This window comes from Lepidochelys olivacea (assembly GCF_965140295.1).
Source record: "Lepidochelys olivacea isolate rLepOli2 genome assembly, chromosome: 1".
Lineage (NCBI taxonomy): Eukaryota > Metazoa > Chordata > Testudines > Cheloniidae > Lepidochelys > Lepidochelys olivacea.
Genome location: NC_140411.1, coordinates 242,964,779 through 242,985,301, shown reverse-complemented (window position 1 = coordinate 242,985,301; position 20,523 = coordinate 242,964,779). Strand labels below are relative to the sequence as shown.

General features: G+C 45.0%; 1 protein-coding gene across 1 annotated transcript in view; it reads right to left on the bottom strand.

Annotated features, from left to right (window-relative positions):
• Positions 1-230: 230 nt before the first annotated feature.
• The window catches only part of CACNA2D4 (calcium voltage-gated channel auxiliary subunit alpha2delta 4), a gene marked incomplete at its 5' end in the record, with an annotated part of 165,562 nt that continues 145,269 nt past the window's right edge, over positions 231-20,523 (bottom strand). Inside the window, 9 exons of the mRNA XM_084613531.1 lie at positions 231-1,650; positions 2,800-2,882; positions 4,734-4,864; positions 12,233-12,350; positions 13,680-13,700; positions 14,465-14,520; positions 15,924-15,976; positions 16,954-17,029; positions 19,167-19,237. Coding sequence (XP_084469657.1) covers positions 1,555-1,650; positions 2,800-2,882; positions 4,734-4,864; positions 12,233-12,350; positions 13,680-13,700; positions 14,465-14,520; positions 15,924-15,976; positions 16,954-17,029; positions 19,167-19,237 — 705 coding nt within the window. The 3' untranslated portion in view covers positions 231-1,554. The remainder of the gene's footprint in view (positions 1,651-2,799; positions 2,883-4,733; positions 4,865-12,232; positions 12,351-13,679; positions 13,701-14,464; positions 14,521-15,923; positions 15,977-16,953; positions 17,030-19,166; positions 19,238-20,523) is intronic.

Here is a 20,523-nt window from a genome sequence, read left to right as displayed (position 1 = left end):
GGCCATAGACTCTGCCATGGCTGTAATCACGACCAGTGGGTTGGGGTTGCTTGGAGTTACAAGGCTGAGATCAGTCCCAAGTATAACAGAATACACCTTAAATATCTGTTTAAAATATGCCATATCTTTGTTTTTAAAGAGACCACGGCAAGCACTTCATTTAAAAAAAAACAAAAAAGAAAAAAGAGGGGAAAAAAAGACCTTGTTTCCTCTTCCCTGGTCATTGTTTGTAATTCCTGAAAACATGGCCTGGCAGCTGGGAGCAACCAGAATCATTAGTGGGGGACTGCCACTGTCTCTAGCCCAGCCTGTGGCCTCAGCAACTGATTAGGACAGCAGAGCTCCGAGTGTTTCGTTCTTAGCTGCTTCTGCAGAGAAAGCAGACTGCAGCACAAACCCCACTTCCTCTTCTTCTTCTCTCCTTTCTTCTTTTTGTACGTAGGTCCTACGACTGGAGGGGCTATTTCATTTTGTTTTTAACAGACAGGTGCCTTTTCCTTTTGTATGCAGGCTTGTTAGAATTTCCAAGATGCTCAATCACTTTTTAAGAGAAGTCAGTTCTGGGGACCAAAGCTCTATGGCAGTTTCTGCTGAAATAAGTATAACTAGCCAAGTTGTGCTGTTTCTTCGGCTCAGATCTCCTTTTAAGATAGTGCACTCCAGGTTACGAATTGTATGACATTGATGTGGGGAATCTGGTCTCTAGGAACCTCCCTATGTTGGGGAACCACCTCCTTATGCAGAGCCTCACTGAGGTATTTTTCCTTACTGCTGCCCTGCCCTGCCCTGCAGTTTATACCTAACTCTGTTCTTCACTGACTTTCCCCGTGCCCCATAACCACCAGGAATCCAAGGTGCTGAAAATCCTTGATCCCAGTGAGCAATATGTTCAGTAAATAAAATTCCATATCTAAACCCCAGCTGTTCCTGAAGGGCAATGTGTGCCCAGTTCAAACCATCCTACGCAGTAGTAAATCAGCCTGGTTTGGTGCAGCCAGGCAGATTACATTATGGAGAGCTCTGCTACGTAGTGGATAGCACTGGTGAAATCCCCACTGCATCTGCATGGACTCCATCACCAGCAGAGGCAAGTGTAAGTGAGGTGCCACGCCAGAAGGGGGCAGAACCAGCCACAGGAAGATGGTATCAGATGTTCCTGGAGCCTTCACATCCCTCATGAGCTCCTCTGATCTGTCAGGTAATGTCTCCAGAGCTGGGAATAGCCAATCCAGTGTTTATTGCATAGACAGTTAATCCCATTTGATCCTCAGCCCTGGTGGCCAGGACTCAAGCTGCAAGTTCTTTTGGAAGAAATAGCTTCCATTGTAAACACAAAACTGAACTATACGCCTTTTGTCAGAGAGACAGGCCAATATGTGAGGGGTCTCTAATGCCTTGTCCCCACAAGTCCACAGGAAGTCTCAAAGTGCCTACATTGTGGGCTCCTCCCCTCCTACAGTTCCAACTCTGGCTCTAAGAATGTCCCTGGGAAGTAATGGACTCCCTTGTATTATCCACCATTTCTGCGAACTGTAAGGATAGTGGTAGACTCTGTCACCGCAGGAGGACGGCAAAGGTCACCAGCGCTAGAAGGAGTAATGTCAGCGAGGCTGAGATCTCAGCAGCTCCACCGCAGTCCTGAGCGTTCTCCTGAGAACAAATGAGGAGGAGGCACAAGATCAGCAAATCTATTTCTAGGGTTACAAGAGGGCAAGTAAAATGATTCATCCCACTGCCAGGATGCTCAGGAGCTTATGGAATGAAGGGGGTGGAGGCTGCAGCCAGCGCAATGTCCCACAGTATTCACTGCCTTGGTCAATATCACACTGAGCAGAGAGGAAGGGACAGGTCAAGAGTAAGGGCCTCATGCCTTCAGGCTGGGGGACCTTCCAAGAGCATGTCACACATTCATGTAGACAGCTGGAAAACCAACTGTCCTAAAACCTCTCTTAGAGCTCTCAAAGACCCCTGCACCAGTGCCAGAAATTGCTCCCCCAGCCTCTGAGTGCTGTAGGATCCACACCCCATGGCAGCGGTGCTGGGATTCAGGTTCCTAAAGCCTGCATGGACTTACTGCCAGTGCAGCCCCACTGAGGCCCCTTGCATGCAGCCAGCTCCATGCACCAGTTTACAGGCTTTGAGGGATTCGTGCACAGCTGTTTACTAGTGCAAGGATCTGCACTTCCTGCCTTTAGGTGCAGTAGGCTGAGGTAGCAAAGTCTCTTGGGTCCATGGCAGGCTGCATATGTACAGGATTGGCCATTTGCTAAAACACACTCGTGTGGTGTAGGGACCTAGGATCTTATGGTTTAAAAACAAAGGCCTCTGCCAGTAGGGTTGCCAGATGTCCATTTTTTTTTTTTTTTTTACTGGCACACCCACTTGAAAGAGGACCCTGGTGGCTCCGGTCAGCACTGCTGACTGGGCTGCTAAAAGTCTGGTTGGTGCAGGGCTGGCAGGCTCCCTGCCTGGCTTCATGCAGCTCCCCCGAAGCAGCTGGCATATCCCTCAGGCTCCTAGATGTAGGGGTGGCCAGGGAGGCTCTGCATGCTGTCCCAGCCCTGAGTGCTGCCTCTGCAGCTCCCATTGGCCGGGAATTGCGGAGGGGGCAGTTTTGCATTTTTGAAAAGGTGATCACCTTAATTAAGTGTCCTCTTTGCTGGAAAACCACTATAGGATGAACATAATCACAAGCTCTTGGGCATTTCTGAGCCTATGCAGTAGGTGTAGTGGTGTGAATGAGACCGAACACAAGACACCCCCATCCCTAGCTGCAACGCCCCATGGTCCCTACTGTACCTCTGGATGGAATGCGTGGCAGGTATCTGGCCGCCGTCTCACTTTCTGGGAGCGCATCCTGTCGCACTTCACCGAAGCGTTATGTTTATTGCCATTAAGACCAACAGTAGCATTTAGAACGGGACAAAAGCAGCACAGACAAAAGACTGTGAGGTCCCTCACACAGCCGCGTGAGGCTATGACTGAATCTTAGAGCTGTGTCCAAGGGCCCTAGGAATTCAGACGGAGAGAGGATAAGACGGGATAGAAACAAACTCACAATGTGGGAGGACTAGTCTCCAAGGCTGTATAAAGAAATAAGCTGTGGTATGGAAGAAAAAGACTGTAAAAAGAAAGCACAGCTTGTCTCTGTGCTGGGGAGGGAGTGCACAGAACAGAGGCTGGGGAGAAGGCAGAAATGCTTAGCTACTTTACCTCATGGGGTGACAGGATAATAGGGACCGAAAGCTTAATGTGACCAGTTAATAAGGAAGGGGCATGATCCTGCAGGACTGAATTAAAGAACACCTGCTGTAGGTGACTTACCTGAACTCAGAATAACTGGGCCACTGTTCTCAGACGTCTGTTCTCCCACCACAATCATGTCTGTCTCTTTCCTCCCCCTATTATCCTAACCCTTTGGTTCTTCCCCCACCTCTACCATGACTATTCTTTAACATCACAAATCATGCCAACTAGTCATTGCTTTTCCTATTCAGCTGTATTTGAGCCTGATGAGGGAGCTAGCGGGTGATACCAGGCACAGAGTTAACTGGTCTCTATGGAAGTGTCTGACACGTTCGTAGCTTCTATGCCCTCCCCAGCACTCTCAAGGGCTGGCAAATGGAAAGTCATGCGTCCGTTCACTGAGGTTCCCAGAGATCTTTGTTAAAATTTTTTGTATATTCTGTAGCAGAGGGCGGCAGGATAATTTTGTGGTTAAAGCATTGCCTTGGGGCAGGGTGATAAAATTTTGACTCCTGCCTCAACCACAGGCTTCCTGTGTGTGAGTGGGCAAATCAGTGTTTTTGTCCCTCAGTTTCCCCAGTGTGGATAACAATACTTCCCTGCCTCTCAGAGGTGCTGGGCCACTTTAGTCTGTTGGTGTTTGTGAGCCATTTTGAGGTCATCTGCTAGTGCTGTATAAAAACAAAGCATTACAGCTGTTCTCCCTGTGTTTCAGAAGTTCCCAGATTAGGTTTTCTAGTGTATTTAAATAAGCTGCTGACCCTAGAAGGGCTGGTGGATCAGTGAGTGCATTCCCTAGAATCCCAGCATAGTCTGCAAAATGCCCTCCCTCTGTAGCTTATACAAATAGGTAATAGCCAATTGAGGCCAGTTCACAAGGGGAGAGTTGGGTCCAGCTTCTGCTTGAAGGGTAAGTAACAGGTTATTTATAAGGGGCAGTAACAGAATGGGACGGACTTTTGTATTTTTAACAAGTTACAGCTCAGTCATGAGTCCTCATGTATGTGTAGGGAAGTGAGGGTGTGTGAGGATCCATGTATACCCCTGCTTGGGCTACTCCACAGTGCTGGAGTCCCCACTGAGCTGCTGCTCCCTTCCCACGTGGGTATGTGGGGCAGGGAGCAAGCATAGATATCTATACAGGAGCCCCTGCATTGCAGTGAATGGTTGGCACAGCACTCTGCTCATCACAATGGAGGCCACTTTTCAACACCAGGCTCTAAATGGGGTTAGATTTCTTGGGTGGCTAAAAGGGAAGATTTTCGTTTTCAATCACATCTCTAACTTGCCTGCTCTGTCTCCCTGCTCCCTCCACCATGCCTGCCTGTTGTACCCACACTCGCATCCTGCTGCATCACAAATGGAGCATACCTCTCTGCCCTTTCCTCTTTTCTCCTCCCCCATGCTATTTTACAGGAACCGATCTTCCACCCCCCGACTAATTGGTGCAGTGGGAGAACAGCAGAAAGGGCTGCAGAGTCTAACACACTGTGATAGAAGGATATATTTGACTTCTTTCACTTCCAGGAGGACAGGTGGGAAGATGCTGCAGTCACAGGCAGCATCTGTAACCAGGAGCAGGAGGTTACTGTTGGCAATCTGCTGTGCTACAAACATCCTGTAGGAGGGAGAGAGAGAAACTATAAGCCCACCCACCCCAATGCAGGCGATTAGAATAAAAGATAGGGAAACTGCAGCACCTGCTGATGATGTCCATGGGCAAGGAATACAAGGAGAAGAGAGAATGGGAAAGAGACAGCAGGAGGGAAAGGACAGGGAAGGGAGAGGAACAGTGAACAGAGAGAATGCGGGGCAAGGAGAGGTGAGGTTCAAAGTTGACGAAATTAAGGTACCTTTTTATCTTCAGATAATGCCAAACCTATTTGAATTTAAAAAAATCCAAACTAGACAAATACACACACATTTGTGTGTGTTATATATTGTCCTATAAAGGTAAGAATTTGCTTAGGTTGCAGAAACTTGGTTGAGAAAAATAGAAACACCATAATACAAAACAGCACATTCACATAATGTGGCTGCGTGATGTTTTGTGCCATTAGAATCTGAAGCGTCACTTTGTAATTACAAGTGTCCCCACCCCATTTTATAGCTGCGTATAAGTGTAGTCAGAAAACTATCTGCATGATGCTGTAGCTATGTATGGGTGAGACACAACCTTATACATCCTTACTGTACATAGCCAGTAGTACTCACCATCCCTCGGTGAGTCCTCAGGCTTTACAACTCCTAGCCCTTTCTCTAATGCACACTCCTGGTGTGGGAACAACTCTGAACATTCCCTGCAATCCCAGCCCCACACCTGGGTGCAACAAACTCCTGTATTTTGCTAGGTTATGTATGACTGGAGCTGGGTGAAATTCTTTTGATGAATAGATTTTTTTTCATTGAAAAATGCATTTTTGGTCCTCTGAATCTATTTATGAATTTTTGAGAAGCTGCATTCAACCCCCCCTCCTCCGGCCCAAAATATTCAACGCGTTTTATGTCAAATTTTTGTTTTGAAGACTTTTGCCTTTTTGTTTCATAACATTTCAGATGCAGATTTGCCAATATCTTTATTTAAAAGCCACCCCCCAAACATGGGGAGACGTAATAAACACCCAAAACGGGCTACACTAAATAGAAAAACTGAAAAACTTCATTTAAAATTGACCGAAAATATTTTGTTTGATTTGAAACAAATTTTTGATTTTTTTCAAGTTTGACAAAAAAAATTTTTTTTAAATGGTTTTGGTTAGAATCCAGCCAGATTTTTCAGTTCAGTTCCTAACCTCCCCCCCGCCCTCCCCTTCTTCTTTCAGCTCTGGTGATGACACCCAAAGGCAGTGTGCCTAAAACAGGGGTCGGCAACCTATGGCACGTGTGGCAAAGACTGCACGCGAGCCCATTTTTAATGCCGGGGCAGCAGCAGCGTGCCATTAAAAATCCTGCCCCGCCCGGCCTGCTCTTCTCTACCTCCCACCCCCTCCCACGGGGGCAGGGGGCAGAAGCTTGGTCCTGCCGGCTCCCCTGCCTCTTCCCGCCCTGTGCTGGGTTTCTGCCCCTCCTCCTCCTCCTCCTCCTCCTCCTCTCAGTCCCTCCATGCCAGCAGATCAGCTGATGGCCCTTGCAAAGGGGTGGGGGAGGAGCGGGGTCAGTGTGCTTGCTGCTCCCAGCGGAGGCAGAGAAGAAGCAGGGGCAGGGCCTTGGAGAAGGGGGTGGTGGAAGCGGGGCATACCCCCTCCAGTCCCCTGCCATGAGCACCCCACGACCCCAGCCCACACCCCCAGCCCTCTACCCTGAGCCCTGTAGCCCCGTCACACACATCCAGCCCTCTGCTTGACTCCTTCACGCCCCCCCCACGACCCCAGCCCTGACTCTGGCACCCCCACACATACCCAGGCCCCCCACACCCCATGCCCTGACACCTGCACCCCCTCACAGGCCCCCAGCCCTGACTCTTGCACCCCCCACCCTGAGCACCAAACAGGAGCTCCTGCACCCCCTCCCCACCCACATTCCCACCTGCACCCCTCCCACCAAATGGGAGCTGCCCAGGTAAGCTCTCCACACCCAAACCTCCTGCCCCAACCCTGAGCCCCCTCCCTCATTCTAGCTCCTGGCCCGACCCTGTACCCCAACCCCCAGCCTGCTCCTTCACCCCCAGCCCTGTGCTCTGTGCACTCCCACCCTCAGCTCAGTGCAGAGAGAGAGGAAGAGAATAGCCAGAACCAGGGAGAAGGTAGGTACCCACTGTATGTACGCAGGGTCGGGACCCCAGACCAGCAGCAGGCTGAGCAGGTCTAGCAGCCGCGATCCCAGCTAGCAGGAGCTGGCGGATAGAACCCCTGAGCGGCAGCGGGCTGAGCCAGCCGGCAGCATAAGATCAACATTTTAATTTAATTTTAAATGAAGCTTCTTAAACATTTTGAAAACCTTGTTTATTTTACATACCACAATAGTTTAGTTATATAATATATAGACTTTTAGAGAGAGAGAGAGAGAAAGACCTTCTAAAAATATTAAAATGTATTACGGGCACGTGAAACCTTAAATTAAAGTGAATAAATGAAGACTCAGCCCACCACTTTTGAAAGGTTGCGGACCCCTGATCTACAAAGTCAGCTAAAACAAGTGTGAACTGCAGTGCTCTACTGCCCTCTGCTGGGATTTTGAGGGGACTGGGTATTCTGTAATCTGTAAACGTTGAACGGAAGAAGGTGCTGTGTAGCGATGATGGCAAAGTAAGAATGTCTGCATTTTTTCATCCTTGGAAGCAAGCTCCCCACAGACCAGGACACACCAACTCAAAGCAGCACCAGGCCCTGCCAGAACAACATGTAAAACCTACAGACATATTTCCACTTCTACAATGATCAACACAACACACCTTTCACGATCCATGGATCCTCCGCATGCCTATCACAACATGTGGTGTACCTCATCCAGTGCACTAAATGCCCCAGTAACAACTACGTGCGTGAAAACAGATAATCACGACACTTTTGACTGAATTCACTCAGGAAAACAATATAAGACAAAAATACCCTATCACCTGTAGGTGAACGCTTCACAGAGCGATCACTCTAAGTCCCCATCCTCAAAAGAAACCTTCACAACACTTTCAAAAGCTGAGCCTGGGAGCTTAAATTCATAACTCTATTAAACATTAAAAATCACAGCGTGAACAGACACTGGATTTATGGCTTATTACAACCATCTGTAATTGTCTAACCCCCCTCTTTTTGTCCTATGACTGGAGAGGTATGAATGGGCCACTCTACCTTGAATAGGAGTACTTGTGGCACCTTACAGACTAACCAATTTATTTGAGCATAAGCTTTCGTGAGCTACAGCTCACTTCATGCATCCGATGAAGTGAGCTGTAGCTCACGAAAGCTTATGCTCAAATAAATTGGTTAATCTCTAAGGTGCCACAAGTCCTCCTGTTCTTTGTACAGATACAGACTAACACGGCTGCTACTCTGAAATCTACCTTGAATGGTCCCTTAGAGTATGTGCTAACTACTTCAGCTAAACAATCTGTCCCACCTTGCCTTGTGCTATGATGCTCTAAGTGCCTTTCCCAGACCTGAAGACGAGCTCTGCGTGGCGCGAAAGCTTGTCTCTCTCAGCAACAGAAGTTGGGCCAATAAAAGATATTACGTCCCCCACCTTGCAGTTTCTGTGGGCAGCTTCTAATGTACGTGTAGGCGGCTGGGTGAGTGTAAGGGAGAATCAGAATGCAGCACCCATGCTGCCTTATGCTCCTGTGCAGGCAGGGGTGAAAGCGAGTCGGTACGGGCCGCTACCGCCTGCCGGTAAGAACCCGCCCCGGCCCATACCCAGCCCACAGTAAAGCGCTGCCACACCAGTGTTTTAACGTCTCTGCTTCTCTTGCCTCCCTTGTCGCTGCCTCTTCCCCCTGCCGGCGGCCCTGCCGTAGGGTCCGTACCAGCAGGGCTGTTGACGGGGGGGGGGGCAAAAGGGGCAGTGCTTTAATGTTAAAGCGCTTCCGCGGCAAAGGACCCTGCAGTGCTTTAACGTCCCTTCCCCTTTTGCCCCCCGCCCCGGCTGCTGATGGGTGGGGAGGGGAGGGAGGAGCGGGCAAAGGGAGCAGCTGCCCTGGGGCCGGCGATTTAAAAGGGCCCAGGGCTCCAGATGCTGCTGCTGCTACTGCAGCAGCGGTGTCCGGAGCCCCGGGCCCTTTAAATCAACATGGGAGCCCTGGGTGGCATGGGCCAGGCGGTCTGGAAGGGCTGGCTGGGGGATGCTGACCCCCAGCCCCACCCCTTCCACCAGGGGCCGTGTCCCTTCTGGGGGCCAGAGCCGCCCCGCGCTGTACCAGTAAGTGGCCTCAGTTACTTTCACCCCTGTGTGCAGGCTACCTGGCCCTTGGGTCCAGAAAGCTCACACTCCCCGCTTTTATACCTACCCTCAGTAGAGCTGTGCTGGGGATGATAGCTTGATTTGTTACTGGCAGGAGGAAGCAGAAGCTGGGGAAGGGAATAGTGACCTATCCTCAATTCCTAGTGGCGAACTCACAATTTACCTCTAAAAGTTCATTCTAATAAACATAGCTCCACTCTAGCCCCATATGTACTTCCCAGTCTGCACAATTCAGAGGTTTATAGATTGTAAGGGACTATTAGATCATCTAGTCTGCCCCTCCTATATATCACAGTCCTTTAAACTTCACCCAGAAACCCCTGTATTGAGCCCAATAACTGGTGGTATGTTTGGCTAAAGCACATCTTCCAGAAAGGCATCCAGTCTTGCTATGAGGACATCAAGAGCTGGAGAATCCATTCACTTCTCTTGATAGTTTGTTCCAAGAGCTAATCACCCACGCTATCAAAAATACCTGCCTTATTTCTAATCTGAACTTGTTTGGCCACAGCTTCCATTCATTGGTTCTTAATTTTATTATGCCTTTCTCCACTAAAGAACCCTATAATTAGTACCCACTATTTTCTCCCCATAAAGGTTCTTGTATTCTGTAATCAGATCACCTCTCACTCTTCTTTTTGACAGGTTTCAGAGTAACAGCCGTGTTAGTCTGTATTCGCAAAAAGAAAAGGAGTACTTGTGGCACCTTAGAGACTAACCAATTTATTCTCTGTGTATATATAAAGTCTGCTGCATTTTCCACGGTATGCATCCGATGAAGTGAGCTGTAGCTCACGAAAGCTCATGCTCAAATAAATTGGTTAGTCTCTAAGGTGCCACAAGTACTCCTTTTCTTCTTTTTGAGAATCTAAACAGCTAGAGCTCTTTACAGCGCTCACTGTAAGGCATTTTCTCCAGCCCTTGAATAATTTTGGTGGCTCGTTTCTACATCGTCTCAAATTATGCAAACTACTTTTCAAAGGACACCAGACCTGTACACAGTATTTTAGTATCAGTCTGACTAATGCAGTATACAGAGGTAAAAATCACCTCTCTACTCCTCCTCCTCACTACTCCCCTGTTTGTACATCCAAGGCTCACATTAGCCCTTTTCCGCACAGGATTGCGTTGGGAGTTCCCCTTTAGTTGCTTGTCCACTGGGACTCCCTAAACTTTTTCAGTCACTGCTTTCTAGCATATAGTCCAATCTGTAGTCATGGCCTGCATGGCTTGGCCCTAGATATACAACTTTGCATTTGTCCATATTAAAAAGCCTCTTGTTTGAATGGGCCCAGGTTACCAAGTGGTCCAGATGGCTCTGCATGACTGCACTGTCTTATCGTTATTTGCCAGTCTGGGTCACCTGCAAGTTTCATCAGCAGTGATTTTATATTTACTTCCAGATCATTGATTAAAAATGGTGAATAGCATTGGGTCTAGCATTGATCCCTGTGGAACCTCACAAGAAACACCACCCTCCCCCTTTCTTTGATGATTCCCCCATTTAGGGTTACTTTTTGATATCTTTCAGAGTAGCAGCCGTGTTAGTCTGTATCCGAAAAAAGAAAAGGAGGACTTGTGGCACCTTAGACACTAACAAATTTATTTGAGCATAAGCTTTCGTGCATCCGATGAAGTGAGCTGTAGCTTACAAAAGCTTATGCTCAAATAAATTTGTTAGTCTCTAAGGTGCCACAAGTACTCCTTTTCTTTTTGAGATCTGTCAGTTAGCCACTTCTTAATCCATTTAATATGTGCTCTATCGATACTGTATAGAGCTAATTTTTAAATCAGAATGTCATGTGATACTAAGTCAAATGTCTTGCAAAAGTCTACTATATCTACGCAGTGACCGTTATCAACCAAACTTGTAGTCTCCTCAAAGAATTAAATCAGGTTTCAACCATGTTAACTAGCATTAATTATATACATGGTGTTCTTTATCAACAGAATCCCATGACAGTTTTTCCATTGTTTTGCCTGGGACTGATATCAGGCTAACTGGTCTATAGTTACCCAGGGCATCTGTTAGATTAGTTTAGAGTCCACACTTGGGTTCTGTGAAAAATTAGATTTTTACAAAGCCTAAAATCAAGAGAAGTGTTAAAAAATGGATTTAAATATCTCCCTGCAGTGTGTGGGTGGCAAAGACTGCAGCATTAGGCTAGTGCTTGGCAACCCGAAAGGCAAGCTGACTATAAATGAAAATGTGAAACTCACCAGCATAAAGGGTAAAAAATAATCTAATTTTATCATTTTCAGCTTTAATAATGTAAGGGTTATTAAGAGCTGATCACATTTTAGTTGTTGAAAAATGACTTATTCAAAATCAGAAACTTTCACAATTTTTTTTTAATTTTCCATGTTTTTTGATGAAGTTGGAAAGCAAGAAATTTACCCACTTTTTGCCTTTTTTGGTTTATAATTTTTCCTTTATTTCTTCTCTTTTTCCCTGCCCCCTTTTTTCTGTGGAAAAATGGAAGGGGGGGGGAACAAATGAAAATAGGGAGAAAAAGGAAAACTAAAAACTATTGAAAATAAATGCTTTCTAAACAGTAAATGTTTGAAAAAAATTTTGAATAAACAAAAAATTGTTCCTCTCTTTAATCTGTGGAATGAAAATGACTGACTGATTTTTGTGTGTGCATTTTTGCCTATTTCCCAACCAGCTCTTGGTATTAATAGGAGATTCTGTTTTCGTGTTTTATTTTAAAACCAGGGGTTCTGACAGATTTCTCTGTCTACCTCTGCTGATACACAGTGTGACCAGGGAGTTCCATTGATTGTGTGAGTAGGGTGACCAGACAGCAAATGTGAAAAATTGGGACGGGGTGGGGGGGTAATCGGAGCCTATATAAGAAAAAGACCCCAAAATCGGGACTGTCCCTATAGAATTGGGACATCTGGTCACCCTGCGTGTGAGGTACTTTAAAAATGCTGGCGACAAACAGGCACAGTGTATCAGGGGATTGTTCTAAAATATTGTCATTCTCTTTCAGTGAGTTTCAGGTGGTATCAATGAGCTGGGATGAACCAGAGGAAGGAATGGAGGTCTACAGGTAAAGTCCTGAAATAAAAGGGGAGACTTATTTCTTACTTTTGACAGTCTCCGCACTCTATCAGTCCATTGGTTTCTTTGATGGTGCTCTCGTACACGAAGACAGGGTATTCTGTGTCGCATGGCTGTAGCATATCATGTTTCTTATGCTTGTGAGCTGCAATGGCAAAAAGAGATGAAGTCAGAAATGAGGACTGGGCAACGGAGAGACTGAGGGCTGGTCTACATTACCATGGTAAATCGATCAAACTTACGCAACTTCAGTTACGTTATTCACGTAACTGAAGTCAATGTAGTTAAATCCATTACTGCGGTGGCTATACTGTGCTATGTTGACGGGAGAGCATCTCCCATTGACTTCCTTTATGCTTCTCGGGGAGGTGGAGTACACAAATCAATGGAAGAGTGCTCTCCCACAGTTTAGCATGTCTTCACCAGACCTGCTAAATTGACACTCACTGCATCGATTGCAGCAATGCCAATCTACCGATAAGTGTAGACCTGCCCAGAGAAATGGATTGAAAGAAAAATGTGGACGGTGCCAAAAAAAAGGCAAAGTTGCTGACAAAAATGAAGTGTAGTGATACTTAAAGCCACTAGGTGGTGCAGAAAAACCAGTGTAGCAGGAGAAATGTTTGAGATATTACTCTATGGTTACATTGATAAAGTAATACTAGGCCTTATCACACACTGTTTTTAACTGTACTCATATAGTTCAAGTGGTAGAACTCCCCTACCATGGATGCTCTTATAGCAGTACCTTGTATCAGTACAGCTATTCCCATAGTGAACGAGAAAAAGCTATACCAGTATAAGGTACTTTTAGACTGGTTCAACTGAGTCCCCAGTTGGGGGGTGTATTGATTTTAACTATTTTGGCATTACCATAGCACTATTAGTGAGGCGGAGTTAAGACAAGATGTTGTGGAAGAAAAACCTATGTTGCCTGTTAATATTTGAAGTATATAAAACAGTGTGGTTTATTTTATATGAAGGAGTGGCTTATCATTTGTTCATTTCCTGCATAGCTCCTGGAAAGAGAGACATAGTGACAGCTTGGTCTCCAAGTGCCCTACAAGGTCTAGTTAGTCAAAGGCCCCTTCATACTTGCTGATATTAGAAGAGGCCACGGATCCATCTGTATTGTAGTAATAATTGGCTAGGCTTTGTCTGGTCAGCCAATCACTAAAGAGATTAGTATTTTCCTCCATTTATTGACTTCTCAGAGACCTAGTCCATATTGGCAGCTCAACAAATGGAACAAATAACAACACCTCTATCACCATCCATCGGCAGTGCAAAGACCTGCTGTTAGGCACCACAGCCTCCATTGCTCTGAAACCTCACTGCAAATTCAGGACCGTTGAAGGAAAAAACCCAAGAGGATTGATTTCCTTGCCCCTTCCCATCTTAAGGCTTCTGACTAAATGCTTTGTGAACCTCCCCTTTCCATTCCTAGGAAACTCAAATTGTTCAGTCTACTTACAATGATGGAAGACGGACTTGGCTATCCGAGTCACATAATGAAGATGGGTTCACACGACAGTCACACAAGATGGCAGCACAGTGAATGTATGAAGTCACATGGGGAGGTCATGGATGGAGCGAGGGGAAAATGAAAGAAAGCAGAGAAGGAAGTGATGATGAATAGTACAGGAATCAGACCCTATGAATAACTAGTGAGGATTTCATATTACAATACAGCCTAATTCATACGGATCCTTCCAGCTCCTAATGAGGCATTGTGCTCAACTATTCTGCAATGTTCTGTTTTCGTTGTCTTGACTGATAGATACAGATATAGAAGGTAGTAGGAAATGACAAATTATAGGTTTTTAAAACCATCCTGTATCATTTAATGGAGAACTATATGTTGGCTATAGAATTCCATAGAACCTGAGGGAGTCTTTCAACCGAATATTCACCACAGCTGACTTTCATATATTCAGTTGGTCCAATGTGGGGAAAACTTATCGGGATACCAGGGGAGAAGAAACCATTCTACCGCTTCATGTGATATTAAGCTGCTGTAAAGTCACCATAGCCCCAGGCACTGGGACACTGAGTCACGAACTTCATTCTGAGTGCTTTTCAGCTTTGGAGCTTCAGCAGGTCTTGAACATGGTGGTAATAGGACCCGGAGACTAAATTCCTGGTGCCCATGTGCGAGTGTTGCCTTGGCACTGTGCAAAATTTCTCCGTGTAACTCCTTCCTCCAGTGGTGCTGTAACATTTGTGTGCTGTGGGGTAGCTGTATTCCTGCATACTTACCATCTGCCAAGTTGTCTGAGGGCCAGAAGTCACAAATATTGAACTCCAAAAGAAATCTGACAAAAGAGCAAGAAGAGAGGACATTTTACACTAGTCCAGAAGGATACAGGTGTCACAGAGATGGCCTAGTGGACTGCCAGGGCCTAAAGAGCCCAAGTCCTAAAATGTGCAATGTGAATTTTCTTGCAGCAGAAGCCTGAGACCTTTTTCACCCTTTCAGCACATCCCTTGGGCTCTCTGATTTGCTCTGTTCATTCTGGAATGGCTAATTGTGCCTTATTTCCAAAGGACAGTGTAGGCTGCCTCGCACCCAGTGCACTCATTAGCTCTGTGGCCTTTGAGGCTGAGAAATTATTCAAGCATCTTGAGAACCAGCTGTGGAGTAAGGATTGATCAGTGTGACAGAAGCAGGTACTATGCAAACACAGCGACAGCTGCAGTGTGTGCCTGGTGAACTAATCTGTACTAAAGATGGGCTCAAGCCTTGGACTCTGGATCTTTTCCAAACTGCAAGGATGTTTTAGATTCAGTGCTTCAGTTTGGGTCCAATGTAAAGACTGACTGAAGCTGCAACATTTGGACCCAGATGTAGACCTGAACTTCCTCAATCTGAGGGGAAGCTGACTCCCGTGCTCCTGTTTAAACTTCTCTTCTCTTCTCTCCTCTCCCCTCCTCCCCCACCCCCCGCACCATGCACAGGAAATACAGGGTATAGTCTCCAGAATGTCACTAGGATCCTTATTTGAACAGACTCATTTCTTCTTTCTTTATCTCTTTTCAACTGAACAATTGCTCTCAACTGATTTTAGTCAAATCTGAAAAGGAAGGATGGTCTTAGTGGTTAAAGGAACTGCATTGGGAGTTGGGAGAGCTAGGTGATATTTCTGGTTCTGCCACAGACTTTGCACTCTGATGACCTTGGGCAAATCACATGACCACTCGGTGCCTCTGCTTCCCAATCTGCAAAATGGGAATATTAGTACTTCTGTATCTCACAGGGCTGTGGTGAGGTGCTCAGGTACTATGGTGATGAATGCCACAGAAATGCCTATGCAGTAGAACCTCAAAGTTACGAACACCAGAGTTATGAACTGACCAGTCAACCCCACACCTCATTTGGAATTGGAAGTATGCAATCAGGCAGCAGCAGGAGGGAAGGAAAAGAAAAAAAGCAAACACAGTACAGTTCTGTGTTAAATGTAAACTACTAAAAAAATAAAGGGAAAGCAGCATTTTTCTTCTGCATAGGAAAGTTTCAAAGCTGTATTAAGTCAATGTTCAGTTGCAAACTTTTGAAAGAGCAGCCATAATGTTTTGTTCAGAGTTACAAACAACTTCCATTCCCGAGATGTTTGTAACTCTGAGGTTCGACTGTAGTCATGTCTTAGCAAGGAGCCTGTGCTTGAATTTGTTAGATCTATCTCCTGTTGGTGTGATCCTCTCAAACTGATGTACTCACATGAGGAAATCACTTATCAGCCACTTCAATACAGCGAAAAAGGTATAAATGGGCTGGAACAAAAGAAAAAAGAGAAATACCATAAAGATCTGCTCACAGAAAAGACAGTTGTCCTGCAGGACTCAATATTTCATCTAGGTTCTCTCTATCAAGCAAACTCTTGGAAATGGGCTAGAATTTAAGCTCTTGGAATCAACGGGAAATTTGCAAAATGCATCAAAAGCCAGTGGAGTCTCCTTGCTACCAATAGTATCTCCACGCTTCCACTTACATTGGGTCAGAGAGTTTATTCCAAATGTGCATGGGACTTTGAAGATGTAATTACTTGGTGATTTTCCACTGGTATGGATGACCTCTGAGAGCACAGAGCAAGGAAGGAAATAAACCAACTAAATGGGACAATGCCGGTTTAAAATGCTGTTATCATCTGATGGTAAGTGGTACTTTTGGTACAAGCTGTGGCATTAGCAGCCTTGCTCTAAAGTTGTTATTGTCTGCTTTTGATAACACAGCATATTTACCCCATATCCATCCAGGCTTTTTTAAAGTGGATTGCCTACTGCCCAATCTACCTACCTTTTTAGGTAGTTCCTGGCCTACATGCTATTCTCAGAACGTTTAGCTTTGGTCCCTCTATTCCATGTCTTCATCTCTTCCATGGTAGTCTGAATGCCTCTTCCTAGAGGACTTTCTCCTGATGCTGACATTGCAATGGCTAGTCAATTCCTCCACTTTCATCTACAGATTGTAACCTAAGAAAAGCCTGGTACTGTACTGGTGACAGTTCATTGCATAGATTTCTGTGGTTCCCTATATGCCTGATAGGCATGATGGGCCAATTTCAGACCGCATGTAAATGGCCGAAGGAAATGGAATTGCACTGTCCTATGTCAGGTTTGAATTTCCTATCACTTGAGAACAATCAACTGCTTATCTCTTAACAGGAATATGTTTCAAGACATTAGAGAAGTTCTGGACCAAACTACTGATGAGCATTCATGCAATGGGCTGACTATAGGGAGATACGTACACTGAGCAGAGGCCGGGCACCGCTGTGGTGATGGTAGGGCGTTTTACACATGGCCTGATAGTCGTACATCGTCACCCTATAAAATCAAAGCAAAAAAAGCAAACAAACAGTCAAAAGCAAGAAGTGCGACCATCCATGAGATGGTCACTCAAGTGTGAGCTACTTTTTTTCCTACTCAGGCTATATCCTGGATATATTTTTGTACATAAGAATTGCCATGCTTGATTAGACTGATGGTCTATCTAGTTCACTATCCTGTCTGTGGATAATGCTGGATGCTGCCGAGAGAGGTGTTGTAGCTGTTGTAACTTTTATGTTGAAATGTTCCCAATTAATATGAAGCTGTTAAAGAAAAGGGTGCAATAAAACACAACTTAGTTTTCAGATTAGAGCCCCTAGTCGGTTACAGACAATCTATTTAGCAAAGGACCACTAGGCGACACAGTGAATGATACACTGAACTTGATTCAAAAGAAAAATGATTAGTTAAGCAAACAGGCATGCAATTACTACTTACACAATACTACAGTTATACTTATACTTGACGGTGAAAGTCTGTCAATGGGTGATTAGTCCACTGACAACAGAGTAAAGTACAGTTTTATAAGCTTGGAACCTAACGGTATTTTTTTTATACTGATTGGAAGTCTCCTCAATTTTAACAAAACTACTTTTTTATAACTATTATAAGAATAATTAACATTAAACCCACTTATTACGATATTCACATTTTTGTCATCTTTTTATTGGTTTTTTACATTGCACATCATTTAAATTGACATCTATAACAATATATTTTCATGCTATTAATAGAGATAACATTTTAATAAAACATTTATCATTTTTAAAACCACAGTAAAACACTGCTAAAACTAGTTCTAAGCAAAACATAGGAAGGACATGAGCAAAGTTACATTGTAGCCAACTTCAATTTTTCTATCTTACTGTTTTCAACTTCTCTCTAACTTTTCTTACACTAGCAACTTTAATTTCTCCATACTCTTCTACACTTAGGCCAAAACCTATTTTTTACTTAACACAGGCTACACTGTGCAATACTATACCAAAGGAGGAAATTTCTTCCTGAATTCAGATGGTGACCATTGTATGTCGTCCAGCAGGAGGATTATAATTTATCTACCTGAGTAACCCAGATGCCATTTTTAATCCATCTAAATGTTTAATTTGTTTCTGAACTTACTAAAGAATTAGTGTGCATGCAACTAAACCAGTGAAGGACATTCAAAGGGAAAACATTTTCAACCAACTCTATTGCAGCTACTGGAGAGGTCTCTGGCAGCCAGCCAATCATTTAAAGTCTTTCAAGGCCTGATGAGAAACTGAAAAGCTTTCAACCAAAAGCAGACACACACACCACCTTCTAACATATGGGACTAAGACATAGGTGCAGTTCCCATAGTGCAAGACTGGGGCAGTTTGGGATTTAGTTGATCCCATAATGCTTTGCAGTAGCTGGATACAGTAAGCAAGAGAAGCCTGTGTCACGGAGTGTGGGGGAGTCCGGGCCCCGCACCCCTTTTCCTGGGATTCACCATGACTCTCAGCCAGCCAGCAAAATGGAAGGTTTATTGGACAACAGGAACACAGTCTAAAACAGAGCTTGTGGGTACAACCAGGACCCCTCAGCCAAGTCCTTCTGGGGGGCAAGGAGCTTAGACCCCAGCCCTGGGGTTCCCTGCGTTCCACCACTCACCACAAGACTGAAACCAAAACCCCTCTAGCAGGCTCTCGCCTTTGTCCAGTTTCCTGGGCAGAGGTGTTACCTTCCCCCTCCCCCTCCAGGCTCAGGTTACAGGCTCATCCAATGAAGTGAGCTGTAGCTCACGAAAGCTTATACTCAAATAAATTTGTTAGTCTCTAGGGTGCCACAAGTGCCACTCCTTTTCCATCCCCAATGAAACTCCCCTGCCACATTCCCAGGTCAACACTCCCCCCACCCTGCTGCGTCACAGCCTGGCAGGAGAAGGGAGAAAACAAGAAATGTGAGGATTCTGGTAAGGGGGAAGATGCTAGGTGAAGGAGAGTCTGTAGGAAAATTGACAGTAGGGAAATAATCGAACTTCCTGCCCCACCTCATGGTTTCTCTCATTGTCCTTAAAGTCAGCTATACCACTGTCACTGGGACAATACATTCCATCCCCACCTTTATCACCTTCTAACAGAAGAAAGGTACAGAGGAGATCTCCACTTACTGCCTGAACATTCCCATGTTTAGCAGTTGGGTCATTACTGAGCCGTCCACTTCACCAAAAAATTTTCCGGTCTGCACAGACAAAGTGATAAAAGGAGAGAGGGAAGAGAGAAATGTTAGTGATAAAGTTCCCAAGCTTTCTATTGGTGAAACCAATCCATTTGGTCTAGAAGCTGAAGGATATACTGCCTGGTGAATACTGTTAATAAACATCAAGCACCTTTAAAGAGGTATCACATAGCTCCAGTTTTTGATTGGCTGAGAAGTTTGAGGTGGGGGCCTGTATTCGCTTGTGAATATTTGTGACCTGTGCTCACAGGTTCTGAAAGCATGTGCCCCTCCTGCCTGAGCTAAAAGACCCAGCTATGTTAGCTCAAAATCTGTAGCGGACTCGTAAATCTCTGTGTGGTTCAGCGACTATAGGGGGACAGAGAGCCAGAATGTGTATGTGCAGTTACATGTTTAGGAACCATAAGCAATTTTACAAATCACAGCCACACAGGTACCAAAGGTGCACTATTAACAAATACAAAAATGGCTGTATCACTTTTTTTGTTTAAGAGAGACATTGTGCAAAGATATAGTCAGGATTATCGATTGGGCAGGTTATTACAATATCAGAGGGTGAACATTTTTTATATACATCAATGTATGTTGCCTCTGGAGATTTTCTTGAATTCAACAACAATTCTGCCTTTACTTACTAACAAACCAGAGTAAGTCCACTATAGTTATGTTTAACATTTGTCAGAGCAATGGTTTGTTTTCAGGCAAGTGTGCTTTCTCTGAGGATGGGCTAGGGTAACTAAATAGTTATTTATTGGTCTTCTGTCCATTTTGCAGTGTACAGATCTGATGCGTTAATTTTTCCATAAGAATTATCTCTCAGATATTATGGAACCATTCTTCTAGTTTGGGCGAAAATTCCCTTTTCTAATGAGAAACTAGTTCAGCAGCCAATAGCAACTGAGAGATTAATTCTTCATTACTGTGAGTGTGACCATTTCCACTAGGAAGCCTCAGGAGGATTTACCAAAGAATCATTTGATAATAATCATCCAACATTAGTAATACTTGGTTAAAAATCTCCTCCCAACACTCTTAAAGAGCCAGACATTCCCACCACACATACATATGCGCAAAGTTACCTCGTCCCCGCGCAATTTGGATTTTAATCATCTCAGACTCAGTCAGAGGTGTCAGAGCAAGCTGCAGCTCTTTCACCTCACTGGCTCTTTCAATCTGATTATGGTGGTTATTGGTCCAGCTGCTTCATTTAGTACCATTCTGTAGCAGTAATGAGAGCCAGAACAGTTGGATTTAACACCTCATAATCTGCAGCTGGCATGGCAAGGTCA